Source organism: Marmota monax, unplaced genomic scaffold (genome assembly GCF_021218885.2).
Source record: "Marmota monax isolate L192 unplaced genomic scaffold, Marmota_monax_Labrador192_F-V1.1 WCK01_AAM20220418_F8-fsc00154, whole genome shotgun sequence".
Lineage (NCBI taxonomy): Eukaryota > Metazoa > Chordata > Mammalia > Rodentia > Sciuridae > Marmota > Marmota monax.
In genome coordinates this window covers 2,051,434-2,074,938 of record NW_026691933.1, presented here as the reverse complement: position 1 = coordinate 2,074,938, position 23,505 = coordinate 2,051,434, and the positions used below count along the sequence as shown (strand labels likewise).

Sequence of the window (23,505 nt, the reverse complement as noted above, 5' to 3'; positions counted from 1 at the left end):
ATGCAGAAGAGAGTACAAGGGATTGTGAAACAAATTTATATTCTCCTATTATGTTTTTCAAATCTCAGAGAGCTCAAATCCAGTTTGAACTTAGAGGCTGAGTGTTCTCCTGCATTCCAACGCTACCAGATTGAATTTAACCTTCCAGAAGTTCATCTTAATGCCACAGCCAAAAGTTACTCAATGGTTGTGAATAAATAAACCCATATAGTCATTTTTGATGACTTTGACAAAACTATGGGTAAACTTAGAATAACCTACATTTAATTGATGTGGCTTTGGCAAGAGCCTTGGTTGTTTTTAGCTTGTTTCAGCCATGCAGATGAAGAGAAGGATGTGCAAATAAAGAGATCTGTTTTCCCATCTGTGGTTTAAGTTTCCATTGCCAATACCACATGTAGCTTAAAGATGTTTAGGAACCTGGAAAGAACTCCTACAAAGCCTTATTTACATGACCACTTGCATTATAGGAAAGTGTTCCTGTTAATAAATGGTATGAGGATTACACACCCACCTGTCGCTCTTTCTGGCTAGTAAATTGTGTTGGGCCTTCTTTGCATGTTTAGCTGAAGTTTTTACAGATACAATGGAAATTCTCAAAGTACAGAACAGTTTGAGTTTCAAAGTTTTATATTTTCCTAGAGCCTGTGAGGGTTGAATAAAGAAAAAAGTAGATTACTAAAGTAATTTGTTTGAATTTCTCAGTGGCTAGATCATTGCACAGAAACATGTATGGGTTAAAGATTCCCAATTTTAAAATCCAAAATCCAAAATGCTCTAAAACTTTCTGAAGACTGAATTGGTGCTCCAAGAGTTTCAGATTATAGAGGATATAAGTTTTTGGATTTTTAAGTTAGGAATACTCAACCTGTAAAGTCTGTGCAAATATTCCTGACATCAAAAATGAAAACTCCAAAACCTGAAATACTTCTCATCCCAAAAATTTCAGAACATCCTAAGTAAGATTTTAGAGCAAATGTTCTGAATGTCCCTAACTAAAAAAATCATGTTTTATTAACTTGGAAGTCTTCTCTAATCATTTCCTAAGTCTGAAAACAAGGTTTCACTAGTAAACATCATTTGTTTTTTCAAATGCGTGTCAGAATGACTGCTTCGAAGTGGACATCTCGAGAAAATGGACTGCCTTGTTTTCATATATGAGATGGCTTGCAGCCAACTCCACATGCTTTGCTCAGATTTGTTAATTGTCCTTTAACACATCTGATGAACTCATCCTTGAGGAAATGGTTCCAAAGATTATTGCTTAGAAAATAATCAATATGATTGCTTAGTGAAATGTACCCAGGTGTTGCAGCCTAAAACTGCACAGATGATATTTCAGTTTGTCTTAGACACCACACTTTGTGCATTACATATCTAAGGTGCCCTCACTTCTCTCTGACAACCACTTATGAAAATTTTCCAGGCACCTGCCTTATAATGAGTACTCTGCTGGGCCTCTTCAAAAAATGAACAATTATGATATGAATCAAAAACCCCATGTTGCAGAACCAGCAGGTGACCAAGCAGGTCTTTGCATGCTTAGTCACCCTAACTCCAAAGCCTTCTCATTTCATTCTTTTCAATACTTGAAGTTCATTTAGAACTCAAATCAGGTTTTCTTAAGGCTATCCTGTGACAATTTCTTTGGAAATAAGCATTAATAATACCAAGAGGTTTGGTCTACAAATTCAAATGATTCAAGATTTTTGCAAGGTGAGAACTTGATACACTTGAATCTAGAGAAGAAAAATCTGAGGAATGAATAAGTGACAATCCCCAAGCACCCAAAAACATTGCTAATTCACATTCCCCTCACTTAGAAATTTATATTAGCAGAAAATAATGGTGGAAATCAGCTTTTTCCTTTACAGCTATTTATAAAGGTAATGTTGTCATGTGCAGGAATATAGAATCAAACATGTTTAGAAGAAGCTGGGTCAACCCAGTAAAGAGAACATTTTGTTTTAAAAGGAAGAAACTCAGTGTTCTGTGTGAATACATACAGAAAGTTATTGAGAAATCTACTCAGTACAAATGGCTGCCAGGAACTTGACTCTGTCAGACCTTAGTTTTAACGATACTGTGGGTGCTGGGATTAAACAGGAAGCCAGCATTCCACCTGGCTTCTACAGTACCTGAGGACAAAGGCATAGTCATGGTGCCTCAGTGGCTTTCACTAAACCTGGGACCTTCAGGCTCAGTGACACTGTGAGGTGGGCAAAGAATGAGGGACACTAAGACAGCATTCCACTGGCTGCTCTTTGTCTTGGTCACCCATTTTTCTTCTAAGGACTTGAAGATGTAAAGAAATCAGTCTTTTAAATATTCAGTCATTCTCAATGATCTTATCCCTCTGACCATCTGAATTAATGATTTCTGACTGTATGTGAAGAACAGCTATAGAGAAGAAGGAAATCAGCTGTTTTATTTGATTGCTAGAGTCAGAACAAAAAGAAACAAATTTAGATTTCACAAGAAAATATTTACATTCACTGAATATAAGGGAGACTGCTATAGAAATCAGCTGATTTTCATCCACCTCTTCACTGATTACACGTCAGTAAGGGCTAACTATAACTATGCGGTAGGCACTGTGCTGACCCTAGTGATGGAAAATGAATCCGACTCTCTCCATTAGCCTGGGGTATATAATGACCATACTGCAGAATAAATGTAATGATGGCTTCAGGAACAGACTTATGTGAGAGTATGGAGGAGATTAACAAAATCCAGTTCTGCCCCCAGGGCACATACTGTTCAATAACACTTATTTTGAGAACTACAACTTCCTGAAGATTAATAATGTTCCTCATATAAGTGCTGTGTGGGGTTAATTATGTGCTTTGTTTCTGGTCCTCCAAGCATCCATATGATGACTATAGTGTGATCTAATTTTCACATGATGAAACTACAGCCAGTAACAGAGGCACCTAGGTACAGGAAGTAATTGGGTAACACTGAACAAGATGAGCAGGGATCTTATATCTACCTTGCCACCTAGGTTAACCCATTATGTCCATTGTCTCATTTATGAAACAGCTAAACACCCTAAATTGAGGAACAGATGAACCTTTGGTAACTTTGAAATAAATATATTTTTAGAGTTCTATTCTTTTGAGAAAAGTAATAGTTGAATGATTAGTGATAATGTTAATATTAATAATATTATTAATGAGAATAAATTATGCATTATGCTCTAGATTATTATTTTGAACCCTTTTTAGATGAATTTGTGCCAAATTAATTGAAAAATGCACAGAACTAAAAGCTCGTGACTTAGTAGGTCAACACTATAAAAATCCCCAGGGGAAAATTTTCTACAAGATTTCTTCTCCACCACCAAACCAGAATCTTATTTGACTCCTTGCCCCTAGGCTGCTCATTGCCCTTTCAGATATAGTCACTTGCCACATTAAGTCTGATACCAGATGATATTTCTAATCTGAGGTGTTTTAATGTTCTTCTCCCCAAAAAGGAGGGTTTTATACAAACCGTATTGCTGCTAAGAGACTCAAAGATATCTTTCTTCTTGTATGCCATATACTTGCAAGGTAATGTATTCAGGGTATCATTAAAAGAAGACCTAAATCCATTCTGTAAGTAAAAGATTCCTTATTCTGCTGCTGATATGCCCTGAGTGGGTCCCAGATTGGTTAAGGTGGGAAACACTCAAGTGACCGGTGGTGTGGAGGCTTGGTATTTTCCTCAGCAGCCATGTATTTTCTGTGTACCATGACCTTAAAAACAATGGGATGCAGTGCCCTAAATCATCGCATGAAATGTTAGGAGGTTGGTGGTGGTGATAAGTGTGAGAATTTAACCAGAGAGACCAATAGAAGGCAAATAGGAAAAGGGGAATAGGTGAGAGGGCTGGAGAAGGTCAGAGATGTAATTGATGACCTTGGGAGAATGAAGCCCTCTGATACATCAAATGACCCAACCCTGGAACTCATTAGCAAGGCCCTATTGGCAGCCGCACTGAGCCACAAATGTGAACTCAATACTTGTCAAGAGCAAGACCAAGTCAACTCATTGAAGATGCAAGGCAGGCTTGGCACTATGAACTTGGTTCTTACTACAGCCATTTAATTATTTTGTGAGTTCTTATAATTCTCTGAAAAAAATAACTGGCCTCAGAAGTATAGTATCCAACACTTTTTCGGTTGCTATATTTTTATGAACTGCAAGAAACTAATAGTGCTTTACAGAAACTACATAAAGGTGGTGTCAGCACTTTCAGTACAAACTCCCATTTCCCAAGGTGTATGCATTCTGCAGAAATTTGCTTGAGGGTAAAACTTGGCATATGTCTGAGCCCCTGACTGTCCACACCTCATTTCAGAGGTACTTACAAATGAGTCCTTCATATTCTCTACATTTGGCATCTGGAATCTTTAGAAATTAAAAAAATGGCCTTAATAGCAGGTGGTTTCTGCACTTAATGTCAGTGCATACAATTTTTAGAAAACTAATAATGTTCAGAAATTCCAAAAGTCCTGGCTTATAGATTCTGGCATGACAATATTGCATGTTAAAGGGAAAAGAAAGGAAATTTAAGATGATGCCAGAAAAATGTTGGTGTTTTCAGAACTTAGACTTCCTTCACCACTTTTTCTACCCCAAATCTTTCACTTGCTCTATTTCATGCAACTACACCCTGGTTTTGTGTTAGAGACCAGGCAAGCACATATAGGCTTTGGGAATGGGGCCTCTTCTCAGATCACTAGAAAGGGAACCAAGAGCCTACCTTTGTTTCTTGAATCTTCACTGAAGGGACTGGGTTAGTGCTATTCAAGACACAAAGAACAGGGAAGAGAGAGGCAAAGCCAAGAAAACACTGCCCTTGGAAGTGATGCCCACATAAAGCTGGAAAACAAAGTAAATTCTCAAAACAACAGAGACATGGAAGTCTAAGAATCCAACGCAAGAGCATGGAAGAAAGAGCTACTAAGCAATCGTGGTTCTCAGGAGCAAGGTAGATGAAGATGCTCAGTCATCCTGCAGAGAGGCAGTTGACTGAGCAGATGCTGGGCATGATAGCAGTGGACCTCAACCTCAGGACAGGGCCCAGGAATCTAGATGGAATTCCAGGCTAGAATCAGGTCCAGAGCAGAAGCTGGTGCCTTGCATAGAAGCATGGGACAGTGCTGTCAGCCTTCTTGCCATATGGCTGCCTAAGTGGCTATGAGCTGGGAAGCCCCCACTTTGAGGTCTACCTATACTTTGGGGAAAATCAGGTTAGCTTGTTGGTTAAAAGCATGGTCTTTGTAATCAACAAGTGTAGATTCAAGTCAGGTCCTTTATAGTATTTGGCCTTGAATGAGTTACTTACCTTCTTTGAGCTCTGATTCTTCATTTGCAAATGGCAATAATAGTTCTTATTTATAGTGAGAACATGAGTATACAAAAAATAAAAATAAAAGTGAACTCCTGATAGTTGTAATAAATAGCTATACTTTTTTTAATGCTCAATTTTCTTTTTTTTTAATTTTTATTGTTGGTTGTTCAAAACATTACATAGCTCTTGACATATCATATTTCACACTTTGATTCAAGTGAGTTATGAACTCCCATTTTTACCCTGGATACAGATTGCAGCATCACATCGGTTACAAATCCACTGATTTACATATTGCCATACTAGTGTCTGTTGTATTCTGCTGCCTTTCCTATCCTCTACTATCCCCCCTCCCCTCCCCTCCCGTCCCATCTTCTCTCTCTACCCCCTCTACTGTCATTCATTTCTCCCCCTTGTTTTTTTTCCCTTTCCCCTCACTTCCTCTTGTATGTAATTTTGTAAAACCATGAGGGTCTCCTTCCAATTCCATGCAATTTCCCTTTTCTCTCCCTTTCCCTCCCACCTCTCGTTCCTGGTTAATGTTAATCTTCTTCTCATGCTCTTCCTCCCTACTCTGTTCTTAGTTACTCTCCTTATATCAAAGAAGACATTTGGCATTTGTTTTTTAGGGATTGGCTAGCTTCACTTAGCATAATCTGCTCTAATGCCATCCATTCCCCTGCAAATTCCATGATTTTGTCATTTTTTAATGCAGAGTAATACTCCATTGTGTATAAATGCCACATTTTTAATCCATTTGTCTATTGAAGGACATCTAGGTTGGTTCCACAGTCTTGCTATTGTGAATTGTGCTGAATAGCTATACTTTGGATGGCCCATCTTCATGGAAGGAAAAGTGCCTCTAGTGTCCCAGCCTGCTGAGCACTGTGGTTCAGGGGTGGTGGTCCTGATGATATTGGGAGTAATTATTAGGACAAGCAGCCTGGAATACAAACGTTCCAACATCTCAGTTCTTGTTTTCTATGAGTTTTTACTTCTGATCCCCCCAAACTGGGTCAGTTTTCATAAAGATCCACTTACTTTTGTGTGAATTTTAATATTGAAGACGCTCAGAATTCTCCCAAATACAACACATAGACATGCTAAATCTGAAGTGTTGCGTATCAACACTTAAATTAAGAAAAAGCACCAAAGTCTAACTGTATGAGTCAGAGACACTGCAGCCCAAGACGACACTCTGCAACCCCATGGGATATGAAGTGATTAAGTGGCACCTCACTAGAGAAAATGGTGTCTGAGTCTTCCTACTACGTATCCATGTGGAGATGGAAGCCTCTCCTTCAATGGGGACTTCATCTTCATAGTACTTCCCAAACCAAGCACCAAACCCTCCTAGAATCTAGAAAAGGTACCCCTTCTTTGTCTTTACCTTGGTTTGGGGAAATTCCCTAAATTCTACTACTCACAGTGAAGGGGTTTATTGTTGTTTACCCACAGTGAAGAGGTTTTGAGAAAAAGGGTGGAGAAATGGGCACATAAGTTTGAATACTAATTGCTAAGCCTTGAGTATGATTGTTTATGAAAGATACTTAAGGATAAGCTATTTATCTAACAGATATCTACTATCATGAAATAAATGTACTAAGCCTTTTGTATATGTTGTTTATTGTTTCACATATCTGGTTATTCTACAGTGTGTTAGCTAAGCATCATTCTAGATTCTAGGGATTTATTAGCAAACATATTTTAATACTCATAGCAACCTCATAAGGAACCTGAAATCCCAAGAGGTTAAGGCAAGAATTCACACTATCTGTTATTGGCAGAGTCAACATCACAAGCCACTGTTCCATAAAGTACCAAAGAAATTGTAGCTATTGAGCTTTTAATACAAAGATTATATAGTAATCTATTTTATTCCCCACTAGGCCTATTACAGTGCTGAGTTAGACCTCTTATTCAGTGCTAGACTTATAAGATGAAACTAAGGAAGTTTCACTCCAAGATTTTAGTGTATACATGAAAATATTCTGGATGACAATTAGATTTTTGGAAGCTGATTCATTGGCTTGGATAAAGCATATTACTGTTTCAGAAATTCAATATGTGATAATTTTTGAGAAATTTTATATTAAAATGTTTGAAGATGAAACATATTTAACAGAATACATCACATATGTGTAGAATCAACTTAATTTGCTGTAAAGAATAGTGGGATCCTTAGGGTGGCAAGACACCCCAAGGGTACTACTGAGTTTTGTCACTGCCTTCAGTGAGAATGAAAAACAGAAAGCGGAAGTATTGTCTTGTCTGTGAGACTTCAAGTGGCCATTTGTTGGAATAAAGCCCTCAGGGTGGGTGATGTTATGATGGGTAAGGTCCCTTTGGAATGACCCTTGTGGCATGTCAATCACTTGTTCTCACAGTCCAATCAAAGGCCAGAGATTGTTCAGCTGCCGAATGGTGGATAATTCATGCAAGACATACACAATTACCTTTGTTAGGACACCACTTCAGTTTGTTATAGGTGCTCACTTCTCATTTTATTTCAGTTAACAAATTTTACCTAACTGAAGTCACATAATTCCCCAATTCAAATAAGGGTAATCAAAACTAATTGTTGGCCTCTAATGGCTATTGCTTTTTCTATTATACCTCTAGAGAATGATCTAGGGCAAGTGTGCATGTGACAATCACTGCCTATACCAGCTGGCCTTCTTGACTCATTTTGTGAGGGGAATAATTTCATGTTCAATGAAAGGTCGGTTTCGGGCACCTCCCTGGAAATCTACCATACCGATTCCAAATGTGTATCATTTTTCTTACTAAGTCTTTCTCTTAGGTGTCCCCTGGATGGTACCCAAATACCAGTCATCTTTTTATCCTTTCCTGTGAGCTTTCTCTAAACCTCTCTTTCTCTGTCTCAGAATCAAACTGCCAGATGAGAACCTTGGACAGTGGAATTGGAACCTTCCCACTCCCAGAGTCGGGAAATCGCTCAATGGGACGGTACATATGCCCACCAGACTCTCCGGAGGAGACCGACCCCCTCCTGTCTCTCCAGCCAGCTCCTTCCACAGCTTCTTCCATCAGAGCCCAAACCCTAGAACGCGAAGTGCCTTCCTCCGCGGACAGCCAGTGCTCCACAAAGACTGCCATCGTTCATTCCATATCCGACCCCATCATGACAGCCAGGGGCATGCGACCTCAGAGTCGCCTTCCCAAACCAGCCTCCTCAGGTATAATGCCAATTTCCTTTCCAGTGAGAAATTTCCCACCCACAGAAAGGCACTTTCTGACAAAAATAGAGAATTGCCCCCCTGGAGACTAGAAAATCAATGACCTGTGCTCTATGGAAAGGGGGATTTGTGAAAACCCTGCATGTCCTCCACCAAAAAGTAAAACTGTGTATGAGATATTATCAACACATGGGTATTATGTTAAGGAATGCACACACATAAAAGGAAACAACCATGTAAGCACCAGTATATGAATACATAAATTGATTAAGGAAAAACACCATACAACATACTGGTGAGATTTTTATCCTGTAAAACTTAACTGTGCATATAGGCCAATTTAGACCCAAGACATAAATGTAGCTGAAATGTTGTTTGCCCTCTAACCAGAAACCATATGTCTTCCGATGTATTCCTATCCTGTTCACATATATTTATATGTTGAACTATAAAAGACTTAGTTTGATACATCAGCAATAGATTGTGCATTAACTGCAGAGGAAAGCAGCCAGCATTCCCATTGAGAAGTACTACTCTTCGTTGCAGTCAATTGAAATAAGCTTTTATGATTAAAGGCAGGACCAGGCTAAGGGTCAAAGTTTTTTCATTGTTCTCTCAAGATTAAAAATATTTATTGCCGGCCTGGGTGACACTAAATAATTTTTAATGTGCATGGCTTGTGTGGCTCTGATGACATGCATAAGCATGTGAAGTAGAACTCTGAATCGAACCCTTTCATTTACGATGAGATGATTAGAAAGGAGCTGCAGGTTGGGATTATACTATGGGTTTCTGAGAAATTAGAAGACTTTTAATTAAACTTCTTTGAAGGAATGTGTTGAGCTATTCCATGGCTGAGTTCTTCCTTCATGCAGTAATACCAACTGCCAGGGACGTTTCATCACAGACTTCTACCCGTTCCAAGCCAAGGCTACGATGTTTAAAGGCTGTAATGCATATTATTTTTGAAATAAGTGCATTGTTAATTAATGACACCGCCTCCAGAGACTCAGGGGCGAAATCTTAGTTATAGATTATGTGCTTTATGCCTGAATAGGCACATGTGTGACCTCAATTCAGCAGCGGGCTGCTGAGTAGACGCCATGATTAAACACTGTCATTATAACAAATTGAATAGAAACCGCAAGCCTTGAATTGCTTCATAAGAAGGGGATAGGAAGGAGATTGTTCTGATCTTGCTGCTAATATTCACTGCACCAGGTTTCTAAGGTTTGTATCTTAATTAAATTGTCACGAAGAGTTGTAAAAAAGTAGTATATGGTAGAGAGCAAGGTGAACACACACACAGCAGGATATTTTGGGGTCGCCTCTCCTAAAGTTTCCTGCCCATCGTATGACAACTGTGATCCACAGGCAGGGCTGGGCTTTCCAGTGGCTCTTTTCTCAGTGGCCATTTGTTATTCAGGTGAAAAATTAGGGAGTGGCATGCTAGATGGGATAAAAGGAAAATGGGATTAGAGCTGCTTCTGAGCAGTCACTTCCTGTTTAACCAATACATTTGAATTGGTTTTTCTCTTCTCCCCATATTGAAAATGGAAGTAACTGTACCAATCTCACAGTGCTGATGAAAACACAATTACTTTGCTTCTCCTCACAAGCAAAATGCTGTGGAAAGGCTGTCACAGCACGTCCTGCTGATAATCATTGAGGCTGGAGGATAATAAAAGCGGTTCTCCTTTCTGGCATGACAAAGGAATACACTCCGCAGGTTAATCTGCTGTGATGGGTAATGGTGAAACCTCTTAAAATCATTCTCTGCTAATTACACCCTTGCTACTCAAAGTGTGGTCCATGGACCAGCATCATTGGCATCACCAGGGAGCTCGTCAGAAATGTAGATGCTCAGAATCTACCCTCCACCTACCGAATCAGCACCTACAATTTAACAAAAACTCCACTAATGGGTGTGCACATTAAACCCATTAAAACTTGAGAAGTACTGTCCTGATAGATCTTTAAGGGCCTCTGAGCAAAGTTTCCTAGACCACATTGTACAAAATGACCTTAGAAGGTATTCTAAGAAAATAAGAATTCCCTGCTCAATTACATTTGGGCAAGGCTGCAAATTTGAATCCTTTCTTTGAAAGCTGTGACAATACCCATTAGTATAGTGAAGGCTCTGAAAAGTTCTCCAAAAAAAAAAAATCTGTTATTTGATTAATAGGATTATTTAAGGGATAAGCTCAATGTCTCCCAAATGTCTTGTCTGCTGAACCTTTTTAATATGAAGAATCTCCGAGTTCTGTTGAAAAAATGAGTCCAAGGACAGCTTCTCTTAAGGTCTCCAAGGTGAGCCTTCTCCATGGATTATGTACACATAATTAGGCAGATATTCTGGGTAGCACAGACTTGTAGAAGAATGGCAGGAAACCCAGACAGACTTCACTGTATCTAGAACTTTTTATTATGTCTGTCTGTCTGTCTTCTCTCCCTAAACTCGTAAAAGGTTGATGAAAGCTGGCTTGTGACTTAATATGCTTTTTCTCATTTAGGAAGAAGCAGTCTCCAAAAGCAGAAGGAAGCAGGGCCAACACCTCGGACTTGCTCATCGTTCAAATACGCCGAAGACACCATGGCAGGCCAGCCACTTCCAGGCTGGGGCGGTGAGGATGCTGCTGCTGAGACCCAGGTAAGGGGGCAGCTGAGGGAAGGGTGCCTTCCACCATGTGAAAATTGAACTCCTTAAGCACTTTAGTGATCGATGTAATTTTAGATGAAATTTGCAGTTAGCTTATTGAGCATGAACCAAGATCCAAGGCTCAGCCATTTCCCTGAACACCATGGGTTCTTGGTACACCTTTATTCTGAAGAATTCAAGGTGGCATCTGATGTGCACCCAGATTCTTGAGATATGCATGCTCACCCCTGGTCTGACATTGGGAAATAAGTATTCACTCTCCTGAGCTACCGGGGCATCATTATCTTGGTAGTTACTTTGACCTTCACCTTGCTTCTATAAAAGGGGGAAAGCAGATAGAATTGTGTTCCTTTTGGGGATTAAAAAAAAAAAAATCTTGGAGTGGTCAAATAACTTGGCAGTGTCGGTGGGACCTGTGTTTCTCCAGTGCCCGTCATTTTTGACATATCTTCTTCATTCACCAGAGGTGGGAGATCTAGGCCTCCAAATCTGTGATTGGACCCAGGGGCACTCACAGCCCTGGGAGTCTTCATTCTTCCCATAGGGGTTGCTTGGTATTCTCTCCTGTTCACCCTTCCAAATGGTTACTTTGACCAGGTCCAGCCTGTTCACTGTATCTCAGCTGTGGCTGGCCCACCACAGAGTCCTTAGTAGTGTCTGGCAGTGAGAAGGGTGGAGAAAGAACTTATGGATCAATTACCAGAGCTTCCCAGCCCTTCTTTGACCTTCCCACTTCTGCTGCCTTTGGCTCTCCCAATGAAGAGAATACTCCAGCATCAAGAGAATCCTGCTCTATTGTTGCTGGAGTTTCTGCCCAACTATGATAAGGAACTGCCAAGATTTGCCCACATCTGAGATCTCCCACACCCAGGGTAGCTGAGCCTTCCTTTAGTCTGGAGCACCTTGGTATGGGAATAAGAGATGGACAAGTAGCGGGAGGAAATTTTCTAGACTCACTTAAGTGACTCACTGTAAGCCTCAACTTACAGCGGAGATCACCAACTCCAGAGACATGCTGGACAGGCTTGGGGTCCAAGGGAAAGTCAGTGTGGACTAGAGGCTGGAACTGGGCCCTATGGATTTCTTGTCTAGGTATCAGAATGGCTGATTCCATAGGAATGGGCTGTAAGAGGCAAAAGTAAAGCTGTTGTATTCAAGTATGCCTGAGGTTAAACACAAAACTGCTGGGGCTCCTAAAGTTGACCTGCCTTTGGGTGGTGGAAGAAAGGGCTCCTGAAACAGTGGTTCTCAAGCTCGAGCTGATCAGAATCACCTGGAGGGCTGCAAGTCCCGCTGCCCCCACCTGTGCTCAGCATCTGATTTGATAGGTGTGAAGTGAGGCCCAGACATTTCTCACACATTTCCCAGGTTCTGCTTCTGCTGTTGCCGGTCCAAAGAACGCACTTTGCAAAGCATTGCTATCACTGTGGTCACAAAGGACTCTGTGCTTGCTTTGGGGACGGAAAAATTGAGAATAGCATAAAAGATACTTAGAGTTGGAGGGGGAGACCAGTCCAGAGCCAACAATTTGATCGAAATGGCAAAGGGGTTTGAGTAATTCCAAGAAAGTAAAAATGAAGTTACTGAGTGCAGGATCAGAGGGGGCCTCTGCCCTCTATATGTCATGGCCAGGCACTGTTCACACAGTGTGCACATCTCAGAGTCCCCTTCCCCTTGTCCTGCATTTGCTTTGCCCACTGGCAAATCCTGACTTAACTTATAAGACTCACCACTCTTGTTTGGAGGGAACTTAGAACCCTGCTTCCCTGACTGCCAGGCAGGGAAAGTTAGAATCAAGATTTGGCTTTATATACCTAGTACCCAGCTCAGTGCCTGGTTCAGTTAGTGTTTGTTGAATGAAGGAATGAAGGAATGTCTCCTCTTATCCAGAAAATATTCCGGGAGTCCTTTTGGAACTCTAGATACAGGGTCCCCTGGGAACCATAGTTTGTCATCATTCATGGACATCATACTGTCAGATGACCAATATGTCTGTTGAATGAGAGGATAAATGAGTAAATGAATGAAGGAATACAAGAAATAAATGAATGCTTGAATTTATAACCCCAGCTGAGAGAACTTACATCCCAAAATGTACTATTGTAGTTCCTAACCAAGTGATATCCTCTCAAACAAACTTTAGGGACCCATTCCATGAATCTGTATCTGAACTGTCTCCAGAAGAGGTGAGAAATGATAGGCTCTAATGAAGCAGTCTACAAACAAAAGAGGGTCGCTAATAACCATGACTCAACCCACAGCAATTGCAATACTGGATCCAGCATTCCACTTGTGTGCATAGAGAAAAAACAAAACAAAACAAAACTATTCCTACAGTATCAACCACTCCAGCAACTGCCAAACACAGTATCATTGCCACACCAGTGACATCCTGGGGGACCACGCTGTGTGCTCTTGAGTGGGTGAATGAGTAAATTAGATTGAGTCCCTTAAATCTAAACTATCTATGGATCGGAATAGAGAATTATATAGAGTAAGCACTTGCTTTCCTTCCTGAAGGTTACCTTCCTTTGGGGGGGTGGGATGGAATAAAGTTATAAATTAGGCAAATATTTATTCTTTGGTTCCCAGGGTTCGTGTTTTTCATACTTTCTGATACTTAAACACCCATGATGAGATTGGTTAACTAAATAAGCTATTAGACTTGAAACAGCATCTTCTAATAGGCACTTGAGAAAAATAAGATCCTACAGAGAAGTGTACAAAATTCAGAGTGAGTGACCACAGGGACCTGCCTAAACCCAGGACAGTGGCAGAGTGCGTTGCATGGCTTCATTATTGCAGGCCCACTTCTCCTGCCCTGGTAATTGAATAGATTGCACCAGCTCCATGGGAACCAGGAAAACCAGCACACCCGAATTGTTCTTGGGTGGAGGGTGGGCTAGACCATGAGAACCTGTCTCACATCCTCAACAGATGTTTTGCCCCAGTTTGATTCGTGTGAGTCATCTCACCAGTCTCACATTACTCATCTAGGACAAGGTACCCAGAATGTACACATACTCTGTCAGCAGTAGCAGTTTAGTGACAATGACCCAGACTATGAAAATAATGTTTTGACCTGCAAAGGGAAAATTTAGGGAGGGTGGTGCAGAGCGCCATCCAGCTAACACACCCGAGCACCCCAGACATGCAGGTTCCTCTCTTTGGGGAGCTGCAGACTATGCCTTTCACTATACTCATCCCCACACATCTTGATTTTACATTTCAGCTCCACATCTCTCTCCAGATCTAATTTTCTGTTATGTACAGAAGTTGTCTGTGTGCATCAATTTGTTTTCTGGTATATTCTTCATGACATTGAGGTGCAGCCTGTAAGGATTTTATTTCCAGATCTGGTACCTCTAAAACAGTTTCCAATTGAGTTATCTCAATAATGAAGGAACGACTATAAAGATAACTTTATTCTTAATTACATACTTTGGCAAGTTGAATCATCCAGTGAGCCATGGATGAAGTTTCTCAGTCTCTTGCTAACATCATACTGTGGAGCTCCAGAATTGTCAGCTGGGCCATTATGAACAGGTCTGGTTGTGAAGTTCAAGCACCCTCTCTGTCTATTTTCTTTGAGTTAAAACTGGCAGTAGAAAAATCGTTATCCCTCCACATTTAAAAATGTGTATATTCAGATGGCATTGTCTTATACATAAAAAGACAGATGATCCCCTAACACAAATGTGGTCTTGAGTTTGCTTTTCTTCTAATCTCTGCTGGATTGTCAGAAATATTTTAATGATGCAATGAAAAATCATTCTTTCCCTATTAATCACCTTTTGCTCAAATACTAATTTGAAGATTATATAACGAAATCATGATTTTCTTTTTTAAAACAAGACTGATTTGTTGCTTTAGGGGAAAACATAATCTAGCAACCCTGAGTCTTTCCAATTTTTAGAGACTGCTGGCATTTGTAATGTGGGGGTGGGGGTAAAGACTAACATACAAGAATAGCCCATTGTTTTATTTAGTTAGTTCAATTCAACAGAATGGAAATTTTTATTAAAGCACGTGAGAGTGTTTAAAAAATTAACAGGAAATACTTGTGTTTGAATAACACAAATTAACTTGTCTGTATAACTCAGGCTGGGCCAGAATAAATATACATTCTTAGATGTAGCATGTTTTTTTTGTGTGTGATTTATTTTATTTTATTTTTTAATTTATTCTAATTAGCTATACAGGACAGTGGAAGGCATTTTGAAACAATATATACAAATGGAGCACAACTTCTCCTTCTTCTGGCTGAGCGTGGTGCAAAGTCACTCCAGTAGTGTAATCATACATGTATATAGGGTAATAATGTCTGTCTCATTCTACCGTCCTTGCCATCCCCACACCTCTGCTCCTCCTCTCACTCCCCTCTGTGCAACCCAAAGTTCCTTCCTTCTTCCCCACCCAGCTCCCATTATGGATTAGTATCTGCCTATCAAAGAAAACATTTGGCCTTTGGGTTTTTAGGTTTGACTTATTCCGCTTACCAAGATATTCTTCAGTTCTGTCCATTTACCTGCAAATACCATAATTTCATTCTTCTTTAAGGCTGAGTAATATCCTATTGTGTATATGTACCACATTTTCTTTATCCATTCATCTGTTGAAGTATCTTATTGTTCTAATCTCCCACTTTGTTCCTTGTTTCTTATAAGTCATCAGAGAAACAGAACCACTGTTTGAATCACACAAAGGCTTAACGTCTTAGTCTGTTCCTTATCGAGATAACAAAATACCGAAGGCTGGGTAATTTATAAAGAAAAAAAAAAGTTTACTTACCTCATAGTTCTGAAGTCCAGGAGCATGGCACCAGAATGCTTCTTAATGAGGGCCTCATAATAGAAGCAGAAGGGTAACAGGCATGTGCGTAAGAGAGAAAGGTGATAAAGGAGCTGATTCTCTTTGTAACAATCTTTTCCCATGAGAACTAATCCATTCCCTCAAGAACTAAAGATCCCTTAGGACACCAATGCCCCTTAAAGGCCCTATCCACTCTCAACCCTGTTACATTGGCACCAAGCTTCAACATGGGTTTTGGTGGGGACCAACCATATTTAAACCAGAGCCTTTACCAGAAAGAAGGTGGTAATACTCCTGAAATTTTAGTCAGTCATCCCGTTGGCTTTCTGCGGTTCATCAGTGCCCTTCCAGTTGTCACAGATGAAGGGCAGGGGACTTCACAGTTACAGGCTTTCTCTGTGGAGGCACCTAGGACCATACCAGCTTCCACTCCAGACTTCCCTTGAGCCCGTTGTGCCCCACAGTGAATAACCTTCCCACCCCTCTGCTGCCCAGGCAAGAAAGATTTTTTTTCCAGATCCTTCCAGCCCTAATTCATCCATTGTTGACCAAATATTTGTTGAAGGCCTCCTGGGGCCAGCTTTCCAGAGGTGAGTAAATGGACAAAGATCCCTGCCAGACAGTAGTCAATAGATGTAACAAATAGTATGTGCATATAGTTTGTTCAAAGGAGAAAAGTGCAATGGAAAAGACAAGAGTACAGCAAAAGGAGGGGTCACAGGAGAGCTGAGGTCCGGGAAGTGCTAAAGCTACAGTGGGAGTATCAGAGCAGGCATCCGTGAGATGTGACTTTGGAGCAGGGCCCATGAAAGAGAAGGGGTGAGCCAGGAGGGTGTCTGAAAAAAAGCATTCCCATGGGAGGAACAGCTGTGCCCAAGCCAGCAGCAGAAGCAGGCGACAGTTGTGGCTGTTGCAGGCAGAACAAGCCAGTCAACTGACAAGATGCATTCAGATGGGTCAGGGGTCCAGAAGTCAAGGACCTTTCTGGTCTGGGAGATACACACAAGAACTCTGGACATCTTTGAGCACAACAATAGTGTGACCTGAGATGTTTGAAAAGGATCCCTCTGCCATATTGTGGAGACTAAAGAAGTAAGATCAACTAAGGGGTGGTGATAATTGTCCAGGCAGGAGATTTTAATGACTTGGACCAGGCTTGGTGCACTCCCTGAAGTGAGAGCAGCGGACTGATAGAGCTCACTGCAGTGATGGAAACGCTCTGTGTCTGCCGTGGCTGCTATATACATGAAACGTCACCCCTGGGAATAAGAAACTGGGGGCGGGTATTTAACTTCTCTACGGTTGTTCTAAGAGTTCCTATTTGAACTATTTCTTATTGCTCTCTCTTTAGTTTTTTTTTTTTTTTATTTTAATTTAATTTAAATATAAATAATAATCTAGTTTAATTTAAATATAAATAGTCATATGGAGCTCCTTGCACAGGGCCTGAACACAGCCTGATTCCTGATTTAAATAAGAATCCAACAGGATTGAGTGTTGGAGTGGAGGTGGCAGCAGAAGAACAGGTGAATCAGGAAGGTCTCCCAGGATCGGATCCTGGAAGGTCCAGAGTTACCAGAGACTAACATAGAGAAGGCTAAGGCTAGAGGTTGGAAGCTGATGCGGACTTCCATTTAGACAAGTTCCAGGTGCTGTGAAGTTCCACGAGGTGGTGAGTGGCAGTTGACCGGTGAGTCTGGATTTGAGCAAACCAGATCAGGCTGGACACGTGAATTTGATTGACATCAGCATGCAGAAAGCATTTCTAAGCCTGGTAATGAGATGAGGAGCAGGGAGAGAGTAGATGGAGGGGAAGCCATGTCCTTCCACCTCAGAGGTCAGGAAGAAGGGAGGACCCAGCAAAGGAGATTGAGCAGGAGCAGCAAGGAGGGAGGCGAGCTGGGGGAGTGTGGTGTCTTAGAAGCCAAGTGAAGGAAAAGCAGTCAGCCTTCCATAACCACAGGTTCTGCATCCACAGATTCAACCAACCATGGATCGAAAATATTTGGAAAAGATCACATCTGTACTGAACACATACAGACTTTTCCCTCTTGTTATTCCCTGAACAGTACCGTGTAACAACTATTTACATGGCATTTACATTGTGTTATGTATTATAAATCAGCTAGAGATTTAAAGTATACAGGAGGATGTGCATAGGTTATAACCAAATACTGTGCCATTTATATAAAGGTCTTAAGCATCCACTAGGGGTCTTGGAATCAATCCCCAGCAGATACCGAGGGACTACTTTATGTCAAGGAGTTGCATGATCCTGTATGATCCTTGTTTCTAAAAAAAGAGGGACACAGTCATTAAATTTGATCCTGTCTCTCAATCTAGCAGTAGTGTTCCAGTAGATGTGGACAAAAGAAGTAGAAATAAAGGATACTGGATGCGCTGAAGGCAATTTGAAAATGTCCTGGGAAAGGATTCAGATCACGACAAACTCTCTGAATTCAACGAGAGAGAGCTTACCTGAGGGTTTGGATTTTAACATGGCTTGTTAAAATGAGCCATGCAGAGCCGTAAAGAGGCAGCATTTGGTTCTGACTATGGGTCCAGGTCAATGGAGAACATTCTTCTTGAACTACTTTTTAATTTCTCTGCAAAATGAAGTGAATTTCCAGCCTGAATTTTTTTCTCTATGTATTCACTTTATTTATCCTGTTGTCTTCAACCACAGCACCCTCACTCTTGAGAGGAGCAGGCTTATTTCATTCTTGTACTTTAACTTTTGGGCAAATATCACTTCCTGGGAGAAGGTACTGAGGTCCTATAAGCAGCACAGCTAGCAAGACAATCCTGCCCTCCACCATGGTACTTGACCTCTGCCTTTAAAAGTGTGCTTGTGGCTGGAGACCTGCCATTTACACACCCAGAAAAGCCAGGCCCATCACCCTGGCTGATACTGGTGCTGCCAGGAAGGGAGAAGATTGTGTGCAGACAGCTAGCACAGCTGTAGGTATATGCTAGCTTCTAACAAACCCTAGGAAGAGATACTCAGGGTGGATGCAGCATGAACTTTCTAAATGCCAACAAAGGTGGTATTAAAAGAAAAAGAAATAAAAATAACTGAAAAAAGAAATGAGTGTGTGCCTTGAGTAGCCGGTGGAAATTTCATTCCACCAAGTCAGTATTTGCTTGCTTTCATCATAAATGCCTAGGAAAGTGAGAATTATTATCCTAACTCTGGCTCTTTAAGTAACAAAGGTTTGCGATGGAAGTCTTCACTCTGCAGTGCGGAATTTGCCAGTAGATCCCTGAAGCCTTACTGGATGTTCTCCACTATAGTTGTGCTTTCCGGAACACCCCCTTTCTTCTTGGTTCTCTGAAACTTTCCTTGGGCAGGGGGAGGACCTTTGGTAGTGGCAATCTGTCCTCCTCAGCTACCTGAACCCTCTGACCACCCCCTCCGTAAAAGCCTCTTCAGTCCCTGGCCACTCTCCCTGCCAGTCACAGTGTGGCTTGGGGGCTGTCCCTTAAAGACAGAGAGGTTTGTGACCCCATGTTCTGTTCCCTGGTTTCCCATTGCTTCTTTGCTTTACACTAAATGTGGCAAAAGAAACCTACTTTCCAGAACCCTGCCTGTGGGCTCATCAAACACCAAAGTAAATGGACCTCTTTTCTTTCAAGGTTAGTTTCTTTAGCTTTATTTTTAAAAATGCTTAAAGAGTCCAAGTTGTTTAGCGAAGAGTCAGCTCAGGAGCAGGATTTAAGACCTGGGTGGGTGGCCCAGCAGGTGAGGGAGTAAGCAGAAGCAATTTGGTGGCTTTGTCACCACAGAGCTACCCACTCTGATTTGCCAAGCTGGTAAAACAAATATTCATGCCCCTTTCCTGCAGGCAAGGCCTTGGAGAAAGCACAGAGGGGACAGAGGAGGGGAGCGAAAGGAGAGAGCAAACCAGGAACTGAATGTAAGCTGAAGGGAGGACCCTTGCAGCCCTGAATCCAGTCCCCGGGAGCAGGGAGGGCGATCTCACCCCTGGCTGAGCCCCCTGGGTCTGGCTGGTAAAGACAAACTTATAGGTCAACTTCTCGACCCAAACAAGGGCTAAGAAGGGTAGCAGGGGTAGATAATGAGTAGGAGGGTTATCATGAGTTTTCTAGGGTAGGAGTGCACTTTTCTTAAGACGAAGAAACACCTTCCTTTAATCTTTATATGGCCTCTTTCCCATCCAGGTCCAAAGTGATTGGAAGCAAGACGGTGTTGGTGGGTAGAAATTCCAGTAGGGTAAAGTGTTACAAGGGCATGGAAAGGAGTCTGGGGGTGAATAGTGAGACAACATGGCACTCACTGTGACTGAAACCAGTTTGCCTGGTTCTGTTCTGCACCCTGATTTGCAGCAGTAGCAGAGGGTCAGGATGGCTGTGTGATGGGTTCGGTGGGTACCTTATCTGAAGTGAGTGCTGTTAAGAAAATGGATTGTTTTTCTCATAGATTAATAAGGTGTTTGCCTGGTGACCAAACCTCCCTCTGCTCCTTGCCCTAGTCATCCATTGCCAGGCTCAACTCCCTCAAGTGTGTCACCTACACTGCCACCCAGGTACCTTGCTGAAATGCAAAACCCCATCATGTTGTTCCTTTGCTTAAAACCCTTCAATCGTTCTTCATCACTCACAAAGTCCAGTCTTCCATCTGTATACTTCCTTTCAACTTCATCAATTTCCTACATTTTTAATGTACAGCAGGTGGCAACCAGGTTTTATTGTTTGCTTTTGGTTTTTTGTTTTCCCCAGATTTAAGAGTAGATCCCAGGTACCTTGGTTTGCCTCTCAGCATTAGCAGCAAGACAATATAGAGCTGAATCCCCACTTTTGCATAAAAAATTGTTCATTTAGGTGGACTGCTTGGTTAAGTATATTTTCTTTGCTGTTTCAATGGAATCTATTGTATGTTTATTCTTCACTGAATTCACTTATACTCTTAATACTGCACATAATTGAATCATTCAAATTCTAGTCTGTTGAAGCGAATGGTACCTACTTCTACAGACAAGTCTATTGTTAAAGGCCAGCTGTCTTTCCACTTAAATTTTTCACATTCATTCGTCATGAGAAGCTTATAAAGAGACATTTTGTCTTGATTTCACAGATGAGAAAACCAAGTGCCATCAAGCTAACAGTAACTTAATCAAAGTTCACAGAGTTAAATTTACTTAATGGAATCTAAAAGGATTTAGGTGCCTGTGACACTTCAGAAAAAAAAATAAAACAGTCTCTTATGTCACATCAGCAAACCTTGTGCAACATCTGATGCCCAATAAAACCTGTTTATTGAATAAATAAATGTCTGGCTTATAAGCCATATTCACTGGCACTAATTTAAGGTATACTTTGTAATGTTGAGTCTTTGTGATGTAGAATTTTAACTTGCTCTTTCATGTTGAGTCTTCACGGAGGCTGTTGGAGGTATATCAGAATTATTTTGTTTTATTTCAGTAGCCCTGTGGCTCTTGGCTTGATTCTCTTAGACTCTGCCCTAATTTTGGAATTATTGTCCTAGAGAACCACTCTTAAAAAAAAAAAGAGAGAGAGAACCACTCTTATTCACTAATGTTTATCATACTCCTGAGTTGAAGAGGAGAAATAGAAGCTAAAAACTATTCTAGTATTCCTTCTTTGAGGGTCTACAGGTAGAACTGTTTAGTAGGTTAAGAGAATTGGAAGAACGAGAAAAAGCTAGAAGAGACTTGACCTCCAAACTAGTTTATTTGGTTTATTCATCAACTACTATGCCTGGCCATTGCTAGACATTGGGGTGTAGGGACAGATTAATAAGACAATCCCACTCCCCAGTTTCTCATGGGCAGACATACAAACATGAGAGGAGATAATCAAGAACCATTAAGCATGATTGCTCATGGCCATAAGTTGGCTGCTCTGAGTGAGGAACCAGAATTCCTAGTGCTTTGTGGCTCTCATAAAATTACTTCTCCAAGGAAAACCCCAAAAGGATCTACAGCTCACCACAATATGGGGCTCCCTTTCAAGAGGGCCCTCTTCCTAGAGCCTCAAACTCTCCCAATGCTGTCGTCAGGTGAGATTCTCAAAGCTTTGCAGCTGGGGTCCCATGGCCACCTGATGATGCTCGTCTAATCAAGCCCCAATTTCCAGAACAAGAAGTACATTTTCTTCCTTTGAAGGTAATTACACTCAACAAATTACAAAGAGCCAGGGCAGTTGAGTTAAAAACAATTGGTTTTGCAGTAATTAGAAAAACGCAAGGAAATGATGACTGTGGAACAATATTGAAAGGGACGCTGAGGGATGGCGGCCCCAGCTCCTGGTTAATTCTTCAGCTTGAATATTTAGAGATCCTCAACTAATTATGCAGAGATGATGAATTTTAAAAATGCTGCCATCCTGCTTTCTCAAGGCCAAGGACTCTGGCTATTAATAGAGCAATCAGATTTTGCTATATTATAGAGAATTCACACAAAGTTGTATCTATTTTAAAGCGTTCATCTGGCACATTACTTAAAGATGACAAATCTCCGTAATGTGCAAAATCAGCATTGGGTTCAACTAAATCCAAACTCATTATAATCACTCTGAGTCCCCCCCTACCCGCCCCCCCCAGATAAATCTATTGTTTAAAATGGACACTACAGGTAAGAGTTATCTTGAGTCCTTCCTGAAATTTCTCTTCTTTGGGGTCACTTTTAAGATTGGCTTTATTTTTGACAAGCCCACCCCAGATGGAGGTGAATGGACATATGCACTGGAACACAAGGGATTTGTCTCCAAGCACTAAACTTTTCTGGATGACAAATGGAAAGTATTGACCATGACAAGCAGGCTGCTCTGAGACTCTTGCTGGGAACCAGGGTCTCAAATTTCTCTGTCACCGTTTATCCATCATCAGAAAATCCACAGCCCATTCGGCTGTTCACATTGGATTTGCACTGTGCTGAGGTTCAGGGATCCTAGTGGGGAGAAGTGTCATGCATAATAGCCATAGAAACAAGAATCCCAGTAACTTCTCAAAACCACGTGGTCAAAAGCTAAGCATCAGAAAGAACCCACTGCGCCCTCCGACAGGCTTGAAAGGGGAGGCTGCAATGTGACCTGCATTTAATTATTTAAACTGCATATTGTGAGGCCCTTAAGAAAGCAAATGTCATGATGGACAGAATGAGTTTACCCTCCTGTCGAAAGAGCAGTGTGCCGTGGCGAGGCCGTCGCTCAATTAAATTGGACTGCGGGATACAGAGGAGATGGAGGCTAAGCCTGGGGACCCTAATGAGACATTTTGGAGGGAAGAGATGCCCCCCTCAGAGTTTGTCACCCTTTGATGGATGTTCTCCCCCACTCCTTTGCATAGCACCCGCCCATGTTAAACACCCCTCAAATTCAAACATCTTGCAGCCCAGAACATTTAAAAAGGAGCTTGCAAAATGGAATTTTAAAGTAAAAAGCAAATCCTTGGTTGATGTGGAGGGGGGGGGGCGGGGAGCAAATGATACTTAGTGTCATGCAAATTAGCAGTC

The 23,505-nt window shown here is 41.3% G+C and overlaps 1 protein-coding gene across 11 annotated transcripts in view; it reads left to right on the top strand.

The window, feature by feature from the left end:
- Nckap5 (NCK associated protein 5) overlaps positions 1-23,505 on the top strand; it is a 969,537-nt gene that overhangs the window by 888,897 nt on the left and 57,135 nt on the right. For all 11 annotated transcript variants that reach the window (XM_046447215.2, XM_046446521.2, XM_058581637.1 and 8 more), the window contains 2 exons: positions 8,230-8,541; positions 11,055-11,191. In XM_046447215.2, the coding sequence (XP_046303171.1) occupies positions 8,230-8,541; positions 11,055-11,191 (449 nt within the window). The remainder of the gene's footprint in view (positions 1-8,229; positions 8,542-11,054; positions 11,192-23,505) is intronic.